Here is a 21,192-nt window from a genome sequence, read left to right as displayed (position 1 = left end):
AAGAGAGAGAGAGGTTATGTATGTATATATGTATGTATGGCTTCAGTGACACACACACACAAAAACACATACCTACGTACACCTAAAGCACGCACACACACACACACAAGCGGAGCGCGAACTTCAAAATTTTGGTAGTATTAATTTGCGAGCGTACTTCTAAGCGCGCGTAATTGAAAGTTTTCACTATGATATCATCACGTGCGAAAAAATTCGAAGGGTTTTGAACAATTGAGATACACATGTCGCGCCTGTATTGAAACCATTGCTAAGCTGCCGTAATTGCTTAATTAAGACTTTGTTTAAATTGAAAGGGGCAAATATGTGACGAGGTTGAAAAAAATACCCCAGATAAAAAAATGTACTGCTGGTATTTATATTATTCACTACTATTTTGCTACAATGTCATGAAAAAGAAAAAATTTAGGTATGTAAATCGAATTCGCCACCCCCTTTTCCCCGTTCGCGTTTGTGTAAAAAAAATTATTATTTAAGTTTTAAAAATTATTTACTTTGTTCAAAAAATATTAATATTAATTAATTTTCAAGAATTATTTAATTTTATTCTGTAAAATAGTAATTAATTCATTTATCTGTAATTCCGCGAGGTTGTTACTCAGGCACCTAGAATGGTAACCTTCAACTAACACTATCTCCTCCGAGACCCTGCGGCGCAAGTTGACCAAAATTGAGAGTATGGTAGAAGAAGGGTTGCTCTTCCTTCCGTAGAACATAAAATTCAAATCGGACCATGTTAACACCAAAAATTATTTACATCAAAAAGATGCTTTTTTCTATGAAAATCCCGATTTTTTACGATTTTTTCACTGCTGTGTCGCCACTTTTCGGTGTATTTCGACCAGAAAAATGTTCACAAAATTTTTACTTTTCAAAATTACAATTCCAGCGGGTCGAAACAAACCCGAGCAACGCCGGGCGATACTGCTAGTTATATATAAGAGGAAATGCATCAGTTATGCAAGACCTTCCAGACGCTTTTCCTATTAGATATTATACACACCTGAAACATAGATGTCTCAATAATTTCAAAATATCACTGTCTGGTTTGACTTATTATTACCACTTTTATTTATCATTCAACTATGGTAGTTGTTGAATAATATTCTTAACATAGCTTTTTTTTTTTGCATAAATATATGTTATCAGTTACACATACTCAATGTGGGTGTTTTGTTTGGTGATTTATTGTGGTGTAGCATCTGGAGGACGACACCCTCATTATACTGGGTGTTAGACTATCAGGTGTTTTAACACCCAGTGTAACGAGAGATTCATCCCCCAGGCACTAAACTGCAATGAATCAGTGAACAAACAAAACACATACACTGAATATGTGAGGTCATGATGCCGGTGTTGTGTAATTAGCATCCGTGCTAGTGGCAGGGAATAAACATTTTCTGAGTGTTAGGCCTTGCAGAGGCAATTACAAATGATTGAGACCTTTGGCAATATGTGGTGCTTGAGTAGAAGACCCAAGCCAAGTGAAATTGTAGTCATGGCAGATACTGGTGGTATGTAAGAGCACTCATTACACTCTCAAAGTGGTTGGCATTAGGAAGGGTATCCGGCTGTAGAACCCATGCCAAATCAGACTGGAGTCTGGTGCAGCCCCTCAGCTTACCAGCCCTGGTCAAACCATCCAACCCATACCAGTGGATGTTAAATGATGATGATATATATATTACATAGGCGGCAAGCTGGCAGAAACGTTAGCATGCTGGGCGAAATGCGTAGCCATATTTCGTCTGTTGTTACGTTCTGAGTTCAAATTCTGCCGAGGTCGACTTTGCCTTTCATCCTTTCGGGGTTGATAAATTAAGTAGCAGTTACACATTGGGGTCGATGTAAATGACTTATCCCTTTGTCTGTCCTTGTTTGTCCCCTCTTATGTTTAGCCCCTTGTGGGCAATACAGAAATAGATATATATATTACGTAAGGTAATGAGTGAAAAAAAAGGCAAAACAAGAGGGATGAGTTTTGACAAAGGTTGTATTAGTTTTACCATTTGAAAGGAAAGGGACAGAGTTTTGATGTTTTGGGTGTTTTGTCTTTCATGATGAAAAATGAAAGAAAATGGTGAAAAAAGAGGGAAAATGGGAGAAAAATGGGAGAAAAATAGTGGAAGAGGAAAAGTGGTGAGAAAGAAATAAACAAACAAAAGAATGTGTGTGGAAGTATAACACACACACACACACACCACACACATGTGTTCATATGTGACATTGTATATAACTGGTATCACCACCATCTCCATAAAACAAATTAATGCCATACTTCTCTCTGTCAACTGGTTCCCGCAATTCTTTGATTTGGTTGTGAGACTTGTATCTTTTGATCTGGTGGACACTGCGAAAGTAGCTGTCAGGGTCCACTTCCAGCTGAAGAATAAAAGATCAGTTCAAGGGGGTCACTAATAAAATAATAGTTTAAAGGGCCACAAATAAATATTAGTTTATGGGGATTGCCAATAAAATATTAGTTCAAGGGGTCACCAATAAAATTTTAGTTGAAGGTGATGACTGCAAAATTTTAATTTGAGTGGTTACTAATAAATATTAGTCCAAGAGATAACCAGTGGAATTTTAGTCCAAGGGGTCACCTTTTTAATACAGCTGTTCTCTTTTCTTTAATGGCATGTCACTTCTTGAGAGTTCTTGGGTCTTGAGATTATCTCCCCTTGTGATTCAGAGTTGGTCACAATTGTCAAAAGGTATTTGCATACTCTTTACTTTTCTCTTAAAGGGGAGATAATTGCAGTATGTTAAGAATTTATGTTGTATCTGACTGTCTCTCTTCTACTCTCTCTCTCTCTTTCTGTCACTACATCCTATACCAGAAACAGCTGTAAAGCTAATCAAGTTCATGATGTAATTTCCTGTTCTTTTGTCATTTATTTAATTTCCATATATTTATATGTAGTGTAATGACCATTGTTCATCTCTCTCTCTCTCTCTCTATATATATATATATATATATATATATTAGTAGAAATGAGGTAATCAGAAGATCGGATGGTTCATATTTATAGATATTTATTTATATATTACATTTTTTACATATATATATCATATCATTCAGATTATTAGCGCTTTCTCCCATTCTAGTGGGGTTTTCAAATCAAATTAATTCCTTTGTGGGGAATTTAATCATTTTATAGAGTTTCGTAGTTGTGGATATATATATATATTCCTCATGGGGGCAAATTGGTCAAGCTCCCTTCAAGTGTTGGGCTTCATGGAGGCAATGACCAAGACCTTTGGCATTATGTTATGCTTGAGAAGTCATGGCAGATACCAGTGCCACACAAATGGCACCTCTGCTGGTGGCACATAAAAGCACCCAGTACACTCTCAGAGTGGTTGGCATCAGGAAGGGCATCCAGCCATAGAAAACCATGCCAAATCAGACTGGATCCTGGCACAGCCTTCCAGCATGCCAGCCCAATCAAACCATCCAACCCGTACCATCATGGACAACAGATGTTAAAGGATGATGATGATGATATATGTATGTATATATTCATTTGTTTCTACATTAGCAATCTGCTAAATCATCCGTAGATTTTTATGGTGAATATATATACTCTGATAGGTGAGCTGGCCTTACTGAAGACAGCTATGGCAATAGCTGAGACTGATCGGTCAATCTGAGGAATTCTTGGTTTGGTGTCCAGGGCGACTGCAGCTTCTCTCAGAGTACATGTTATGTGCTTTGTAATAGCATTGCAGCATTTTAGCTCCTATTTCTAGCAATGTGGGTGTTATTCACACCCTTAGTCAAGGTTAATTGATGACTATAATTTTCCTTTACGGTATAATGTTGCAAACAACTGTTTTTATTAATTTATATATATATATATATCACGTGATCATGTGACCGACCAGACCATCAGATGTTGTTACACATCGCTGGTCACAATGCGTTCGCATTGTTTTAGCCTTCGAATGACGCCACCCTGCTGGCTAAGCGAGCAGGCCAACAGAAGAAAGAGTGAGAGAAAGTTGCGGCGAAAGAGTACAGCAGGGATCACCACCCCCTGCCGGAGCCTCGTGGAGCTTTTAGGTGTTTTCACTCAATAAACACTCACCACGCCCGGTCTGGGAATCGAAACCGCGATCCTACGACCGCGAGTTCGCTGCCCTAACCACTAGGCTATTGCGCCTCCACATATATATATATATGTATATATGTATATATATATATGTATACACATATACATACACACATGCATTATTACATGCAATACTAAACCAAAATGTATTTGTCTTTTGCAAATGTAGAAATCTCACCATTTCATAGAATTTGTCCAACTTTGACTTTTTTAATATAAATTCTGGATATCCAATCATTCCAATCATGGCATTTGCCTAGGAAGAAAAAAAAAACAGGACATATAACAGAATGTTTGACATGTCAGATGTTGAAATGATTGCAGAGCAATGTAAAATTATTTTGCTCAACAACACAATGTGCCACTCAGGCTCGGAACTGAAATCGCTACCTAGCAACACCATAACCACTATGCTTTCATATGATTTCTTCCACACTGAAATCAATACTATAAGAAGAAAGTTGGAAACGACTGTTAGCCTATGGAAGTCACATGGTTAAATAAATACCTCCTGATTTTATGGTTTTATATTTATGTGTGTGTGTATATGTGGTTGTGTGGTAAGTAGCTTGCTTACCAACTACATGATTCCAGGTTCAGTCCCACTGCGTGGCACCTTGGGCAAGTGTCTTCTACTATAGCCTCGGGCCAACCAAAGCCTTGTGAGTGGATATGGTAGACGGAAACTGAAAGAAGCTCATCATATATATATGTGTGTGTGTGTATGTTTGTGTGTCTGTGTTTGTCTGAAGCTGGTGTGTTTATGTCCCTGTAACTTAGCGGTTCGGCAAAAAGCAACCGATAGAATAAGTACTAGGCTTACAATGAATAAGTCCTGGGCTCGATTTGCTCGACTAAAAGGTGGTGCTCCAGCATGGCCACAGTCAAATGATTGAAGCAAGTAAAAGAATGAAAGAATATATATATAAAAGATAAGCAGAAAAAATAAACAATCAAAAAGAGACAAGAGTCAAAGAGTTTTGATATTTTCCTTTATGGACAATCTTTGCCGCCCACCTCTCCTTGGTTTTTCTGCTTATCAAATATAGTCCATAATGGGAACATTACTGTTCCAATATCCAGGATTTCCAGTTTCATTGTCAAACCAAACTCTGTTCAATAGGTCCCACTTTGATGCACCTTATTACCAAAGACACCCCTGACAATAACAACAGCAATAACACCACCCCTAATATCACCAATAGAACAGCCTCACCCTTACATCGAGTGTTTCTGAGGTGGGGGGCAGGGACTGCCATAACATGAACTCACCTTTTCCTTTGCAAATTTTCTAGTTTCTTCATCCATCCACGTGTTGTCGTCAAGGAGTTTGTTGAAGGCATTTCGAATATTTTGTATCATCTCCAGAGCCTATGGAAAGGAATACAACAGATCAACAGATTGTTAATTATACAGGGTCAGGCAAAATGATCTGACACATTTGTAGGTTGAATAAAAGGCAAATGAAGTAAAGAAACAAAAAAGTGTTTTTATTTTTGAAAAGTACATATAATGCCATTTTGTTTCATTATGTTTTAAAAATTAAATCAGTCAAATGGGATCCATTATTGTCCACACACTGTCGAAGGCGTTCACGAAAGTTGTCAATAACTCGGCGGGTCATTTCTTGTGGAATGGCAGTAATTTCTTGACGAATTGCATCTTTAAGTTGTTCAATAGATCGAGGGCGATTAATGTATACCTTTGACTTGAGGTATCCCCAGAGAAAAAAATCGCATGAAATGACCCGCTGAGTTATTGACAACTTTCGTGAATGCCTTCGACAGTGTGTGGACAATAATGGATCCCATTTGACTGATTTAATTTTTAAAACATAATGAAACAAAATGGCATTATATGTACTTTTCAAAAATAAAAACACTTTTTTGTTTCTTTACTTCATTTACCTTTTATTTAACCTACAAATGTGTCAGATCATTTTGCCTGACCCTGTATATGCATGGTTTAGGTTCAGCCCCACTGCTTGGGACCTTGGACGGGTTTCTTGTATTATAGCTCTGACCTGACCAAAATTTTGTGAGTGGATTTAGTTGACAGAAGCAAAAAGAAACCCAATATGTGTATGTGTGTGTTATATAGATGTGTGTGTGTGTGAATGTGTAGGCATGTGGTGCAGTGGTTTGGGTGTTTGACTCATGATTGTAAAGTCATGAGTTCAGTTCCTTGTGGGACATTGTGTCCTTGAGCAAGACACTTTATTTCACATTGCTCCAGTCTACTTGGCAAAAATGAGCGGTACCTGTATTTCAAACGGCCAGCCCTGTCACATTCTGTGTCACACTGAATCTCCCTGTCCCCTCTATGTTTAGCCCCTTGCGGGCAATAAAGAAATAAGAAACAGCACAACAACAAAAACAGTGATCATAATCACAGCCACAACCTGTACATGTTTATTTATTTCTTTACTGCCCACAAGGGGCTAAACATAGAGGGGACAAGCAAGGACAGACAAACGGATTAAGTCGATTACATTGACCCCAGTGCGTATTTGGTACTTAATTTATCGACCCCGAAAGGATGAAAGGCAAAGTCGACCTCTGCGGAATTTGAACTCACAACGTAATGACAGACGAAATACCGCTAAGCATTTTGCCCGGTGCGCTAACGTTTCTGCCAGCTCGCCGCCTTTATTAAGTACCAGTTATGCACTGGGGTCGATGTAATTGACTTAAACCCTTTGTCTGTCCTTGTTTGTCTCCTGTATGTTTAGCTCCTTGCGGGGCAATAAAGAAATAAGAAACAGCACAACGAAAACAGTGATCATAAACACAGCCACCACAGCCACCACAGCCACCACAGCCACCACAGCCACCACAGCCACCACCTGTACATGTATATTGTTACATGGTGAGAAATAGATTTAACATCTGGGTCATTAACAGCCAAGTTTTTGTCATCGCTGACAGCTGGCCTTATTATGATGGTGTCAGGTGACACCTATGAACTGCTTGGCTGTTCCAACACCTCAGCCTTGCCATCACCCATAGTAAAGCAGCCAAGTGTGCTGGCTTGCTTCAGTAGGCTCCGTTGAACCTTATGTGTGACCAGTTGAGGCATTTGGTTGAATTAATGGCTTTTGTTTCTTCCTCTCTTTTTTTTTCTTTCTGTGCTCATGTTTGTATTTTGATTTTGGATTTGGATTTATGTGGTTTTGTATTATACACACACACACACACACACGTGTGTGTGTGTGTACCGTTGGCGATTTTTTTTCCTCCGTCTTCCCTTCTCTGGATCTTTCCTTTTCCTATGTTTCCGACGAAGAGCTCTGCTCGAAACGTTAAAGCCTCCTTCTTTCCTTCCTTCCTGAGCGTCCAATAATACTATATTTGTTCCACGTCCTTGCGTTGTTGTGTTTTTTTGTGCTTTCTTGTTTGGATTAACTATATATATATATACATACACATACACACACATATTTATCATATGAAAAAATGGAAAAAACTACTCACAATGTCTTTATTTTCTTTCTTGAAATGTTCACTAACAAAAAGGGCTCCAACAGCATGACCAATTTCCGTGTTTATAAAGCTAACACAGCTTTCCCACAGGGTTTTCTCCTTCCTGATGCCCTGTTAGATGGAGATGTGGTGGTGGTGGTGGTGGAATTTGTCACAGGGAAGGAGGCGTGTTGGGGTGAAGAGAGAGAGAAAAGCAGCAATAAATGAACAAGAGAATTAAAGAGAGAGAGAGAGAGAGTAAAAAAAATGTCACAGAGGCAGGTACGGCTGTATGGTTAAGAAGTTAGTTTTACAACCCTGCTTGGCAATTCGTGTTGGTTTGTTTACATCCCCATAACTTAGTGGTTAATAGGGATGATGGCAGTGGTTGAAGTTGTGGAGAAGTGTCTTTTATTATAATCCTCAGGCCAAACAATGACTTGTGAATTAAGTTCATAGGCAGAAACTATGTGGAAGCTCATCACACGCACACATTGGCACAAGGAAGAGCATCAAGCCATAAAACCGATGCCAAAACAGACAGTGAAGCCTGGAGCAGTTTTCTGTCTAACCATCCAACCCATGCCAGCATGGAAAACGAGCATTAGATAATGATGATGATGATGGTGATGGTGGTGATAATATGGCTATATGGTAAGCAGTTTGCTTTCTAACCACATGGTTTCATGTTAAATTCCACTGTATTGCACCTTGGAAGTATCTTCTACTATGGTCTCGGGCCAGCCAAGAATATTTGGTTGATGGAAACTGAAAGAAGCCCATTGTGTGTATGTGTGTGTCTGTTTGTTGCCCACCACTGCTTGACAACTGGTGTTGGTGTGTTTACATCCCTTTTTCAGTGGTTTGGTAAAAGAGACTGATAAAATAAGTACAAGGCTTATAAAAAAAATGTGTGTGTGTATATATATATATATATATATATATATATATATATATATATATATATGGTATATGCAATTTGAGACAATATTAAATTAAAATAGTCATCGAAGTATCATACTTAATGAATGTACATGGTTGATAGGTCTATTACTGCAGTATTTGTCCAAAGATAACATCTCTTATGGACTTGCTGTGTTAAAAACATGATAAATATGGAAGGCAGATGAAAATTCATTCCAGCAGTGGCCAGTGAGAGCACCAGATGTATTTCAGCCTTCCAGTGTCTTTTCATTAGCCATCTACTTGCTCCGATGGGAATTTGTCATCTGTGATACAAGAAAAAGTGAATAAAACATTCACTGATGTTGCAAATAGCTGCCTGGCTGATTAAAAATTCAGTATCTGCAACTGAGGCAAATTTAAATTAAAATATTCATCTATATAATCATATTTGATTTATACACACTGTCAATAGGCCAGTTACTGTGGTATTTGTCCTGTGACAACATCTCTTATGAGTTTGCCATGTTGTTAGGATGAATTTTTTGTTTCTCTCTCTCTGATACTGGTGTGTTTTAACACATCAAATCTATAAGGGGTACATTGGATCCTGTCAGGGTGTCCAACCCATGTCAGCATGGAAGATGGACATTAAACACATTAAATGAAGATGATAAGATGGTGGTGATATATATATCAGATAAAGAAGTTACGTGTGTGTATGTGTATATATATATATATATATATATATATATATATATATATATATATATATATTTTACTACCCAGAAGGGGCTAAACACAGATAGGACAAACAAGGATAGACAAATGGATTAAGTCGATTACATCGACCCCAGTGCGTAACTGGTACTTGATTTATCGACACCGAAAGGATGAAAGGCAAAGTCAACCTCGGCGGAATTTGAACTCAGAACTTAACGCCAGACGAAATATGGCTACGCATTTCGCCTGGTGTGCTAACATTTCTGCCAGCTCGCCACCGAGCTAATGTAGTGGATATTTTAGTAGATGTTAAGATGTTATTTTCAACTGAAGATCACAGAGTATGTTTGCCATGCAAAGCATGAAATCAATTGATATTGCAATATACACTACTTACTGATGTATTCAATGCAAAGGTAAGCCTATTTCTCATATGTTCATTGCATTGCTTGTTGGTATCTATATTGTGAGTTTATGGTGGTTTTTGGAGCATTGGCTCTGATTTTAGCAAGTGGCATTATATACCCTATTGAATCTAAATTTACCTGATACTGTGCCTGGAACAGTGTGAACTTGCTAGCCACCTTATTATCACCTTATCAATACTAATAATAACGGCAATAATACTTCTATATATAAATCACCATCATCATTTAAACTCTGTTTCCCATACTGGCATGAGTTACATGGTTTGACTGGAACTGGTAAGTCAGCTGTACAAGGCCCCAAGTCTAATTTGGCTTGGTTTCTACGGCTGGATGCCCTTCCTAATGCCAACCATTCCAAGAATGTAGTGGGTGCCTTTCATGTGTCACCAGCACTGGTACCTTTTACGTGTCACTGACCATGACTATGATTTAACTCGGCTTGATGTGTCTTAAGCACAGCAAATCACCAAAGGTCTCAGTCCCTTATATATATTGTAGAAATTGTGTGTACAAAACGATGTACCACTGCTACTATTGTGTTTAGAGCTTCACATAGATTATCATAATCCAGTCTGCTTTCAGTATATTTCTTAAGTAACTTCCAAGTACTGAGTAGTATTACTTGTTTTGAACTACAGAACAGATGTCGGAGAAATAGGGAATGACACAAGTCTTTATTAGGGTTCCCATGCATATGTTTCACCATTATGGTTATTTGGTGCCCTACAATAAGTGTCCCAAGTGCATTGAGATGCTCAACCACAACAAATCATCAAGGGGACACTTTTTTGCATTAAGTTATCGATTATTATGTCCAAACTTAATGCAATAAAGTGTCCTCTGATGGTCTATTGTGCACTTGGACCACTTGTTAAAGAAACCATATATATATATATATATATATATATATATATATATATATATACTTTATTTAAAGCAGCAGAAAATTCAACAAAACCTGTTACTCTGAGTTTCACGTTGCCGTTCATCGGACAGTTTTTGCTAGAATAGAACCGTTCTATTCTATTCTAGCAAAAACTGTCCGATGAACGGCAACGTGAAACTCAGAGTAACAGGTTTTGTTGAATTTTCTGCTGCTTTAAATAAACCATATTATTCTACCACTGGTATTTGAGTACTCTTTTTTCCACCTTGTTTCACATTTATGTGTTTACTCCGGTATATATATATATATATTATATATATACTTTATTTAAAGCAGCAGAAAATTCAACAAAACCTGTTACTCTGAGTTTCACGTTGCCGTTCATCGGACAGTTTTTGCTAGAATAGAACCGTTCTATTCTATTCTAGCAAAAACTGTCCGATGAACGGCAACGTGAAACTCGGAGTAACAGGTTTTGTTGAATTTTCTGCTGCTTTAAATAAACCATATTATTCTACCACTGGTATTTGAGTACTCTTTTTTCCACCTTGTTTCACATTTATGTGTTTACTCCGTATATATATATATATATATATATATATATATATATATTGTTGCTGTTATGCAAAAGTGCTGTAAGTTCAAAACATTGTTTTTACAGAAAATGAAAAAAATAGTTTCACCATTCCATAGCAAAACCATTGTACTACACTTTGCCAATTTTTGATATCTTGGCATCTGAAGCAGCTGGATATACGATAGCTTGACCGAAAGAACCGGCTATTGCAAGCAAAAATAAATATTGAACAAAATGCATTTGGCCAAATTTGGACATACGACAGTGTAACATAATAACGACACACACACACACAAAAAGAAAGGTAGGAGGTATGAGATGAATATGTTTATTTGGCCGATGCCAGCGCCGCCTTGGCTGGCTTCCGTGCCGGTGGCACGTTAAAAGTACCAACCGATAGTGGCCGATGCCGGACCCCCCCGGCACCTGTGCTGGTGGCATGTAAAAAGCACCCACTACACTCACAGAGTGGTTGGCGTTAGGAAGGGCATCCAGCTGTAGAAACTTTGCCAGATCAGACTGGAGCCTGGTGCAGCCCCTGGCTTCCCAGACCCCGGTCGAACCGTCCAACCCGTGCTAGCATGGAAAACGGATGTTAAACGATGATGATGATGATGATTTCACTAGTTGATATTCCATATCCTGCAGCTGTGAGATGTGAAATGTGAAAACTGAAACGTGAAATGTGGACAGGCTTCAATGGTACTTACCTCTAGAACTTTCCTATAGCGATAATCTAATAGTCGGTACTCATGTGTGAGGTGAGGACATAGTTCCTTGGTCATTATCCAAAATATGTAATTGGCTATAATTCTGAATTGGTAGAAGAAAATAGAATTAATTTAGTAATTTACAAAAGACCTCATCATGCTGCATCACACTCCATCTTATTACACTCCAGAGTGTTACACCGCATGACACTCTACATCATTCTGCACCTTACTGCACTGCACTGAATCACACTGCATCACATAACGGCCACTGCACACACTGCACTGCAGCCAATACACAACCACAACACAAATCAGAACATACAAGAGGGAGAGAGAGCAAGGGAGAGAGAGAGAGAGGGAGATGGAAGGAGAGGGAGGGAGTAACATGCAGAGAGAGAAATATCCAGAGAGAGAGAGAAAGAGAGGGAGAGAGAGGGAAGGGGAATGACATGCACAATGAGATTGAGGGTGTAACATGCAGAGAGAGAGAGAGAGGAGAAGGAGTAACAGGCACAGTGTGTGAGAGAGAGAGAGAGAGGAGAGAGTGAAAGGGAGTGGGAAGGAGGAGTAACATGCAGAGAGAGATGGAGTAATATGTAAAGAGAGGGGAGGAGAGGAAGTGACATGCACAGAAAGAGAGGGAGGAGTAACATGCTCAGAGAGAGAGAGAGAGAGAGAGAGAGAGAGAGCAGTATAGGGAAGAAGAGACAAGAGAAAAGAAAGTGAGAGATGCAAGGAAGGAGAAAGCAGAGATAGACAGATAGGGATAAGATAGATAGATAGATAGACACACACACACATTCTTATACACAGGAAGGAGGGGGGAGATATAGAGAAATAGAGAGAGAGCAGGAGATGTAGATAAGGAAGTGAATGTGTGAGAGAGACATACATGTGTAGAGGGTGGAGAGAGAAAGAGTGATGGTAGAAAGGAGAAAGAAAGGGACAAAGTGAGAGAGATAGAAAGAAAAGAAGAGAGACAGTGACAAGCATACGTAGGTGGAGGAGGAGAGATTTAAATGGATAAAGAGAGAGGCAAGCATAAAGAGAGGTGGAGAGAGATGTCGAGAGACAGTGTTGTAGAGAGAGGAAGATAAAGAGAGAGATAGAGAGAGCCAAAAAGTTAGAGATATAGGGAAGAGGAGGAGGAGCGAGAGAGAGAGAGAGAGAGAGTAATAAAAGTTGAATTAAGAGTGTGCCACAATGTGCCATAAACGTGCCTGCAAGTATGGTTGTTCAGTGTTGTGTATGTGATAATATGGTTGAGGTGTTACAAACCTTTTATGAGTTCTACTGAGGAGTTGTGACATATTTTTGAGATAGTTTGGTGCTATGGTGACCAGTTGTTCGCTTTCTTGGACATCTGGGGAGATGATACTTCGGAAATACTTCAGCCAGTCAAACTGAAAATGTCAAAATAATCATCATCACCACCTTAATCATCATCATCGTCTTTGCCACCACCACCACCATCATCATCATCATCATCATAACCACCACCATTGTCAAACACACACACACACACAGAGTTTTATACCATACTAGTAGTATCGCCCGGAGTTGCTCGGATTTGTAAGGGAAATAACTATATAAGCATTTTTAGAGATGTAAAGTATAATAGCCATCTCAATATGGCTAACCACAAAGGAAGGAGGGTGTTACTGTAGCTTTTTACGTTCTGAGATTTAATAATAAATTTTTAGAGAGTTACTTCCCTTATATATGCCAAAAATGCATTAAAAAATGGGAAAAATTGATGGTAAATTTTTTTTTAAATCGTAGACTCATCGTAGATGCACACTAATACCCAGAAGGGCTCGATATGAATCACGACTATAAGATACCCGGTTTTGGTTAAACTGCACCGCAAAATGTGGGAGTAGTTAGGAATCTAAATCGTAGGAGACAGACAGCACACAACCTCTCTTTTATATATAAAGATTTTGCTAGATGTTGAATTGTGGCAGACGCACCCTGATTTTGGAAATATATTTTTAGGAAAAAAAATGTTTATACTTAACTAAAGCTCTGTGTACTTGACAGAGCAGTGTCTGGTGGGCACAAAACATGTCATCTGACAAAATTGGGCGGGGAGGGGTGTGGGCGGGTGGGGGCAAACTGGTTGAGTGCTTATGTACCAGATAACGATCCTCTGTCTGGTAGTTTGCTGCTGGGTACTGTAGTACTTCACTATGCTCTGTGGTTCAACTGTTCTGCAATTATTAATGCACCACCCTGTGGGGATCATACCACTGCCGACCAACTACCATATATATATGTATATATATATATATATATCTTTTATCTTGTTTCAGTCATTGGACTGCGGCCATGTTGGGGCATCACCCTCATGGGTTCAGTCAAACAAATCGACCCCAGTACTTGATATATTTTTAAAGCTTAGTACCTATTCTATTGGTCTCTTTTGTCAAACTGCTAAGTTCAGGGATGTAAACAAACCAACACCAGTTGGTGGTGGAAGAAAAACACAAAACAAACACGTGCACTCACATACACACACACATTTGATGAGCTTCCACAGAGTTTCCATTTCCCAGATCCTCTCACAAAGCTTTGGTTGGCCCAGGGCTATAGTAGAAGATACTTGCCCAAGGTGCTGCACAATGGGACTGAATCTGAGACTATGTGGTGGTACTGAATCCAAAACCATGCCTGAGTCTCTCTCTGTCTGTCTCTGTTTGTCTGTCTGTCTGTCTGTCTCTCTCTCTCTCTCTATATATATATATGTGTGTGTGTGTGTGTGAGAGTAGGTTAAAGTAAAAAGGACCGGCAAACAAATTGGCAAGACTTGACAAGCACGTCCTCATCAAGTTCTGCCAATTTGTTTGCCGCTCCTTTTTACTTTAACCTATATCTACTGACTCAAGGAGAAACCACTTCTAGCCACTTTGGAACTGCAGTCACAAAACCACGACTTCAACTGCCATTCACATTGGAATTTTAGTGGAATACCTATTCGAGCACTCAGAACACATAACCATTGGTTGGAGTCACCCTAGCAAAAACTATTTTGGAGGAATGAAATTCTCTTAAAACAATAGGTATATATAAAGCATATAGTTTATATCCATTTAAGAGAAGGAAAGAAAATGGAGATTAGGAAGTTAGTAATTACTCTTTACTCTTTTACTTGTTTCAGTCATTTGACTGCGGCCATGCTGGAGCACCGCCTTTAGTCGAGCAAATCAACCCCGGGACTTATTCTTTGTAAGCCCAGTACTTATTCTATCGATCTCTTTTGCCGAACTGCTAAGTGACGGGGACGTAAACACACCAGCATCGGTTGTCAAGCAATGCTAGGGGGACAAACACAGACACACAAACATTTACACATACATACACATACATACATATATACGACAGGCTTCTTTCAGTTTCCGTCTACCAAATCCACTCACGAGGCATTGGTCGGCCCGAGGCTATAGCAGAAGACACTTGCCCAAGATGCCACACAGTGGGACTGAACCCAGAACCATGTGGTTGGTTAGCAAGCTACTTACCACACAGTCACTCCTGTGCCTAATTGTTTATTATTAATAACAAATTGGTCATCTTTGCTTCCTACAGCTGTTTCAATTAATACTCAATAATTTAATTACAAATTTTTACATTGAATTTACATTTATGTGACTTGAATAAAATTTCATAAGAGGGAAAAAGATCTACCTTTGGGCCTGTCAATTCATTTCAGCAGACTAAATGTTATGGTTACAAAGATGACCAATTTGTTGTTAATAATAAACAATTATTAAAAATATTTATATATATGTATATATCACACACACACACATCAGTCCTGTATTGACTCCCCCAAAAAAAGAGTATTCAATACCACAGTAGAGTCATAATTTGACTGATGTCTCTGGATGCACAAGTAAGAGACTGACTCATCCAATACACACACACACTCATATATACACATTTATTCCCCAAATTCCCCATGTGAGATTCTTATGTGAATAGATGCACACACTTTGTGTGTGCATCAACAACTCAACAAACACACTAACTCGACCACATATTTACAAATACCAAGCACTCTCTTAACCCTTTAGTGTTTGCATCATTCTGCCAAAATTAATGCTTTTTTATCCACATTGCCTTGAACTAATCAGGTATTATCTTGTGGCTATGAGATTTTGATGAGGTAGCTGTTAATTTTTAAAACGATATTGTAGGGTTGGTGTGAGAGACCAGATCTGGCCAGTTTGAACATAAAACAAGCAGAATACTTTTGGCCGGATATGACCGGTTTAAATGCTAAAGGGTTAATTCAAAAGTCTTGTTGCTTTGTTGGCAATCAGCTTGAACTCTCTCAAGAAGAACTGAACTCAAAAGACACACACACACACACATGCACATCTGTTGGGAGGGACAGTGAAAGCTTTCTATTCTTAATATTTAGTCTTTTGTTGCTAACACAGTGTTAGCATTTATGTTGCTAATACTGTGATAGTGTTTTGTTTCAAACATTGAAATCATCATCATTTTCCATGCTAGCATCAGTTGGACAGTTCGACCGGGGTCTGGGAAGCCAGGAGGCTGCACCAGGTTCCAGTCTGACCTGGTAGTGTTTCTACAGCTTGATGCCCTTCCTAACGTCAACCACTCCATGTGTGTAGTGGGTGCTTTTTACGTGCCACCGGTACAGGGGCCAGAGGAGGCTAGCAATGGCCACGATTGGTTGGTGCTTTTTATGTGCGCTGCCATCAGCCACGTTCAGATGGCACTTTTTACATGCCACAGGCTCAGGTATCACAACTACAATTTCCATTTGATTTTCATTTTGATGTTGATGTACTTGACTCAATAGGTCTCCTCAAGCACAGCAGGTCACCCTACGATCCAAGGTACTTTTGAATGGACTGGAACTGGTTATGCAAAACTGGTGTAGGATACAGCTGTGAACTCACTTTATTTGCCAGGTCTTTGTAGTCACAGCATATCTCTAGAGGTCTCGGTCTTTTGTCATTGCCTCTGTGAGTCCCAACGTTTGAAGGTCATGCTTGACCACCTCATCCCATGGGTCTTTGCAGTCACAGCATATCTCTAGAGGTCTTGGTCTTTTGTCATTGCCTCTGTGAAACCCAACTCTCTGAGGTCATGTTTGACCACCTCATCCCATGTCTTCCTGGGTCTACCTCTACTCTGGATTCCTTCAACTGTTTGGGAGTGGCACTTCTTCACACAACTCTCCTCACACACAAAAAGATATCTTTTGGGTATGAAATAACAAAATATTACTATACCTCTGGTGCCATTTGATTCAATTCAGCTATTGATATTTTGGTATATAAGCTTTCCATATCAACTCGATCTTCAATTGAATTTGTGATCTGCGGAAAAAAAAAAGAAAAATGAAACGCGAAAATGGTGGAAACTTTGTTGAAGAGGATATTTGAGATACAAACCAAGGAATAAAACTGAAATTTTGAGGCTTTTATACTGCTGCAGGGCAGCTTCTCTCAACAACTTTCTTAACATGAGCCTGACTCTAATTTCATTCCACTATTAAGGATCATTTTGCTCTCCATAATCAACATTTATCTTGACAGAATTTGTACAGAAACTTCAGAGATCTGTTGGGGTTTTAATTCAAGCCAAACTTGATTTTTATGGGACTTCATTAAAGCAAATACAGTTTCATCCAATCAAACCACATCCTTTTGGGACAAACGATTATGATGTAGAGGTTTAACTCTTCAGTGTTCAGATTACAGCATCAAATGTAATAAGCTTATTTGTTCATTGCTTTGAAATGAATCTTACATCATCAAGATTTCAATGATGAGATTGATTACTTTTAGAATGATGTTGCAGGGTAGGTGTGAGGCTCCAAATCTGGTTGGTTTTAACATAAAACAGATAGAATATTGTAGCTGAATATGGCCGGTTTAAATGCTAAACAGTTAAGACATGGTTAAGACTGTGATGAATATATTTAATACCTGTTTAAAATTGGGATAAAGATGTTTAGGACATACATAAAATATGCTTAAAACTGTGATGGAGAGGTTTAGGCATATTGAAAATTGTGATAAAGTTCTTTAAAATTGGTGATAGAATACAACAGTCTTAAGGACTGTAATATTCATAGCATGTTTAATTCTAAGATTGAGATATTAGGAAGAGAATTCTTACATTTGCCAATTCTGTTTCAAATTGAATGACCTCTCTGAGCTCCTTCCCTGAGAAGTTTCTGTCTGCTCCTAACAGCTCAGACACTGAAACCATGAAGTTTTCATAAGCGTCTACATATTGTATATCATTTGGATCCAAGTAGTAGTCTCGGCTTGGCATTCCCAGATGAGCCTGGTCAAGCTGTAAAGAAGAAGAAGATGGATATAGAAAAATCCAGAAATGATAAATAAAAAAATGATGGAAGGTTAACTTTAGAAGGTAGAGCTGTCTAGTTAAGAAGTTTGCTTTGCAACCATGTAGTTTCAGGTTCAGTCCTAGTCATGGCACCGTGGGCACGGTACAATATTTTACTAACACTGGCAAAACAAATGCAAAGTTGATCCCAGTAGGATTTGATCTCAGACCATAAAGAGACTGGACAAATACTGCAAGGGATTTTTACCCCCAATGCTCTAATGATTCTGCTGGCATTCCATTTCACCATGCAATAAGAATTAATAACTTATTGAGACGCATAGTGTGAGAGGAATAAAACAGTGTGTTGTAGCTTTCACCCATCCTACCTCAACAAATAAAATTACGTTGGTGAAGTTAAACAGCTTTTATAAGAATTGTAAGCATGTCTAAGATTTGACGAACCAGAAAGAGAGGAAAGCTCAGTACTTTCTCTAAACTGTATTCATTACTTTAACCATCAACGTCATCTTATTTCTTTATTGCCCACAAGGGGCTAAACATAGAGGGGACATACAAAGACAGACAAAGGAATTAAATCGATTAGATCGACCCCAGTGCATAACTGGTACTTAATTTATCGACCTCAAATGGATGAAAGGCAAAGTCGGCCTCGGTGGAATTTGAACTCAGAACGTAACGGCAGACGAAATACCGCTAAGCATTTCACCCAGTGTGCTAATGTTTCTGCCAGCTCGCTGCCTTGACCATCAACATCATCTGATAAAATCTGTTTTCCATGCTGTATGGGTTGGACAGTTTGACAGGATCTGATGGGTTAAGAGACTACACCAAGCTCCAATCTCTTTGGCAGGGTTTCTATGGCTGGACACCTTTACTAATGTTAACCACTTTAGAGAGTACATTGGGTGCCTTTTTTTTTCATGGCACCAGCATTAGTGAGGTCACTCTGTAATTTGCAAAATTAAGATCTCTTTTAGCTGAGTGGGGTTACAGTAGAGAGGGAGGCAACTCTATGCAAGATGAAAGGTTAAAGTATGGGGGAAGGAGTGCAGAAAAGAACAGATTCATTGCTGTAGGAGGGATACATGGTTGCTCACTTTATACAAGAGTGGGTGGGGGTAACTTGGGTGCAGGTGGAAAGAGCGATAAAGATGGTTGTGATGAGTTATGTTAATTAAATTGAAACCATTTCTTACGTGGATAATATTGGTACTGGAATTTTTATCGTCAGGTGAGACATTGAAATTGAGAATCACTGAGATGTGAAATTCTTTGTAGAGTTTTGCCAAAGTTGATTCGATACTAAATTTATCAGCATCCCATTGGTCTGTGATGACAGGCCAACCACCGAAAGAACGGAGAATGTGGTGGAATGGCTTGTCTCCAATATATTGGATCTGAGCTGGAAATGGTCGGAAAGGAAAAGAAAATGGAAAAAAAAGAAGAAAACCAAAAGACAAAAATGGTAAGGAAGAAGAAAATGGATGTAACAATGATAACAACAACAGCAACAAAATAACAATGATGACCACAACAACAACAACAACGGTTGACTACAACTGACAGTAAGAACAATGATAATAATAATAATAATAATAATAATAATTGTGTACAGTGCTCAGGTGCACTACAACTCATCTAAAGTGTATATATAATCAGGTGAAGTTTCGGCGGATTTCGGAAAGCATGAGGGCCTTAAAAGATGCAGTGTCATGGCAGTCAACAACTGACGCAGGCAGTTTATTCCATGCTTCAGCAACTCTGAGCGTGAAAAAATGTTTCCGAAAGTCATGGGAGCTGTATTGTTTTCTGACTTTGTAGGCATGTCCACGTGTGTTAGACACATGGAGATCAAAAAGGTGTTCAGTGTTGTTGTTGGTGAGGTGGTTGATAACTTTGTGGGTGTTTACCAAGTCCGTCGCCAAACGCCGGAGCTTCAGTGAATCCATGCCCAGGGAAACAAGGCGCTCAGAATATGGTAGGTGTCTGATGGAGGGTATGCGTTTGGTTGCACGTCTCTGGACAGATTCCAGGAGGTCAATGTTCTGTGCAAGATAGGGGTTCCAAACTGATGATGCGAATTCCAAGTGTGGTCGTACCATAGCTGTATACAGTTTTAAATAGATGGCTGGAGAGCGGCTAACAAAAGTCTTGCTGAGTGATGCCAAGACACCCTCGGCCTTCCTGACAATTTTAGAGATATGCTTTGTCCAACGCAAATCACTGCTGACAGTGATGCCTAGGTCACGCTCGCAAGAGGATTTCTTGATATCAGAGTTGTGGAGGGAGTATGTGAACGCAAATGAAAATTAATAATGAAAATTAATGAAAATGATTAGTAACGACCACAAGAAGAACAACAATAACAAAGATGACAACAACAGCAATAACAAGAACAATGTCAACAATGATGATGAAAACAACAACAACAACAAAAATGGCAACGGCAACATTAATAACAATGACAGCAACAACAACAATAATAAGGACTTTAATACCAACTGCTCTCTTCTACCCCCCCCCCTCAACATACCATCCACCAAATCCCAGCCTCTGTGTACCTCCCCGGCACACCATCTTCTGCATGCACATGCACACACACACACACACACACACACACACACACATGCACACACACACATACACATGCACACACAAGCACATGCATGCACACACATACACACATACATGTACACACACACAATGCACACACACACACACAATGCACACACACACACACACACACACATACACACACCACCTCAATCTTTCACACACCTCAACATAGGATGGACCTCACACCAACCCCTACACAACTCTCTCCACACACACACACACATACACACACCACCTCAATCTTTCACACACCTCAACATAGGATGGACCTCACACCAACCCCTACACAACTCTCTCCACACACACACCACACACACACACACCTCAATCTTTCACACACCTCAACATAGGATGGACCTCACCAACCCCTACACAACTCTCTCCACACACAC

At 39.2% G+C, this 21,192-nt stretch overlaps 1 protein-coding gene across 1 annotated transcript in view; it reads right to left on the bottom strand.

Annotated features, from left to right (window-relative positions):
• Nucleotides 1-21,192, bottom strand: part of LOC115224733 (neprilysin-1-like) — a 76,796-nt gene that overhangs the window by 14,256 nt on the left and 41,348 nt on the right. Inside the window, exons 6-14 of the mRNA XM_029795608.2 lie at nt 19,381-19,586; nt 17,987-18,166; nt 17,095-17,181; nt 13,103-13,227; nt 11,822-11,924; nt 7,607-7,726; nt 5,406-5,504; nt 4,312-4,389; nt 2,297-2,400 (exon numbers count right to left, since the gene is read on the bottom strand). Coding sequence (XP_029651468.1) covers nt 2,297-2,400; nt 4,312-4,389; nt 5,406-5,504; nt 7,607-7,726; nt 11,822-11,924; nt 13,103-13,227; nt 17,095-17,181; nt 17,987-18,166; nt 19,381-19,586 — 1,102 coding nt within the window. The remainder of the gene's footprint in view (nt 1-2,296; nt 2,401-4,311; nt 4,390-5,405; nt 5,505-7,606; nt 7,727-11,821; nt 11,925-13,102; nt 13,228-17,094; nt 17,182-17,986; nt 18,167-19,380; nt 19,587-21,192) is intronic.

Source organism: Octopus sinensis, linkage group LG26 (genome assembly GCF_006345805.1).
Source record: "Octopus sinensis linkage group LG26, ASM634580v1, whole genome shotgun sequence".
Lineage (NCBI taxonomy): Eukaryota > Metazoa > Mollusca > Cephalopoda > Octopoda > Octopodidae > Octopus > Octopus sinensis.
The sequence above is the reverse complement of the archived record's forward strand: the minus strand, read 5'-3'. Positions and strand labels throughout refer to the sequence as shown.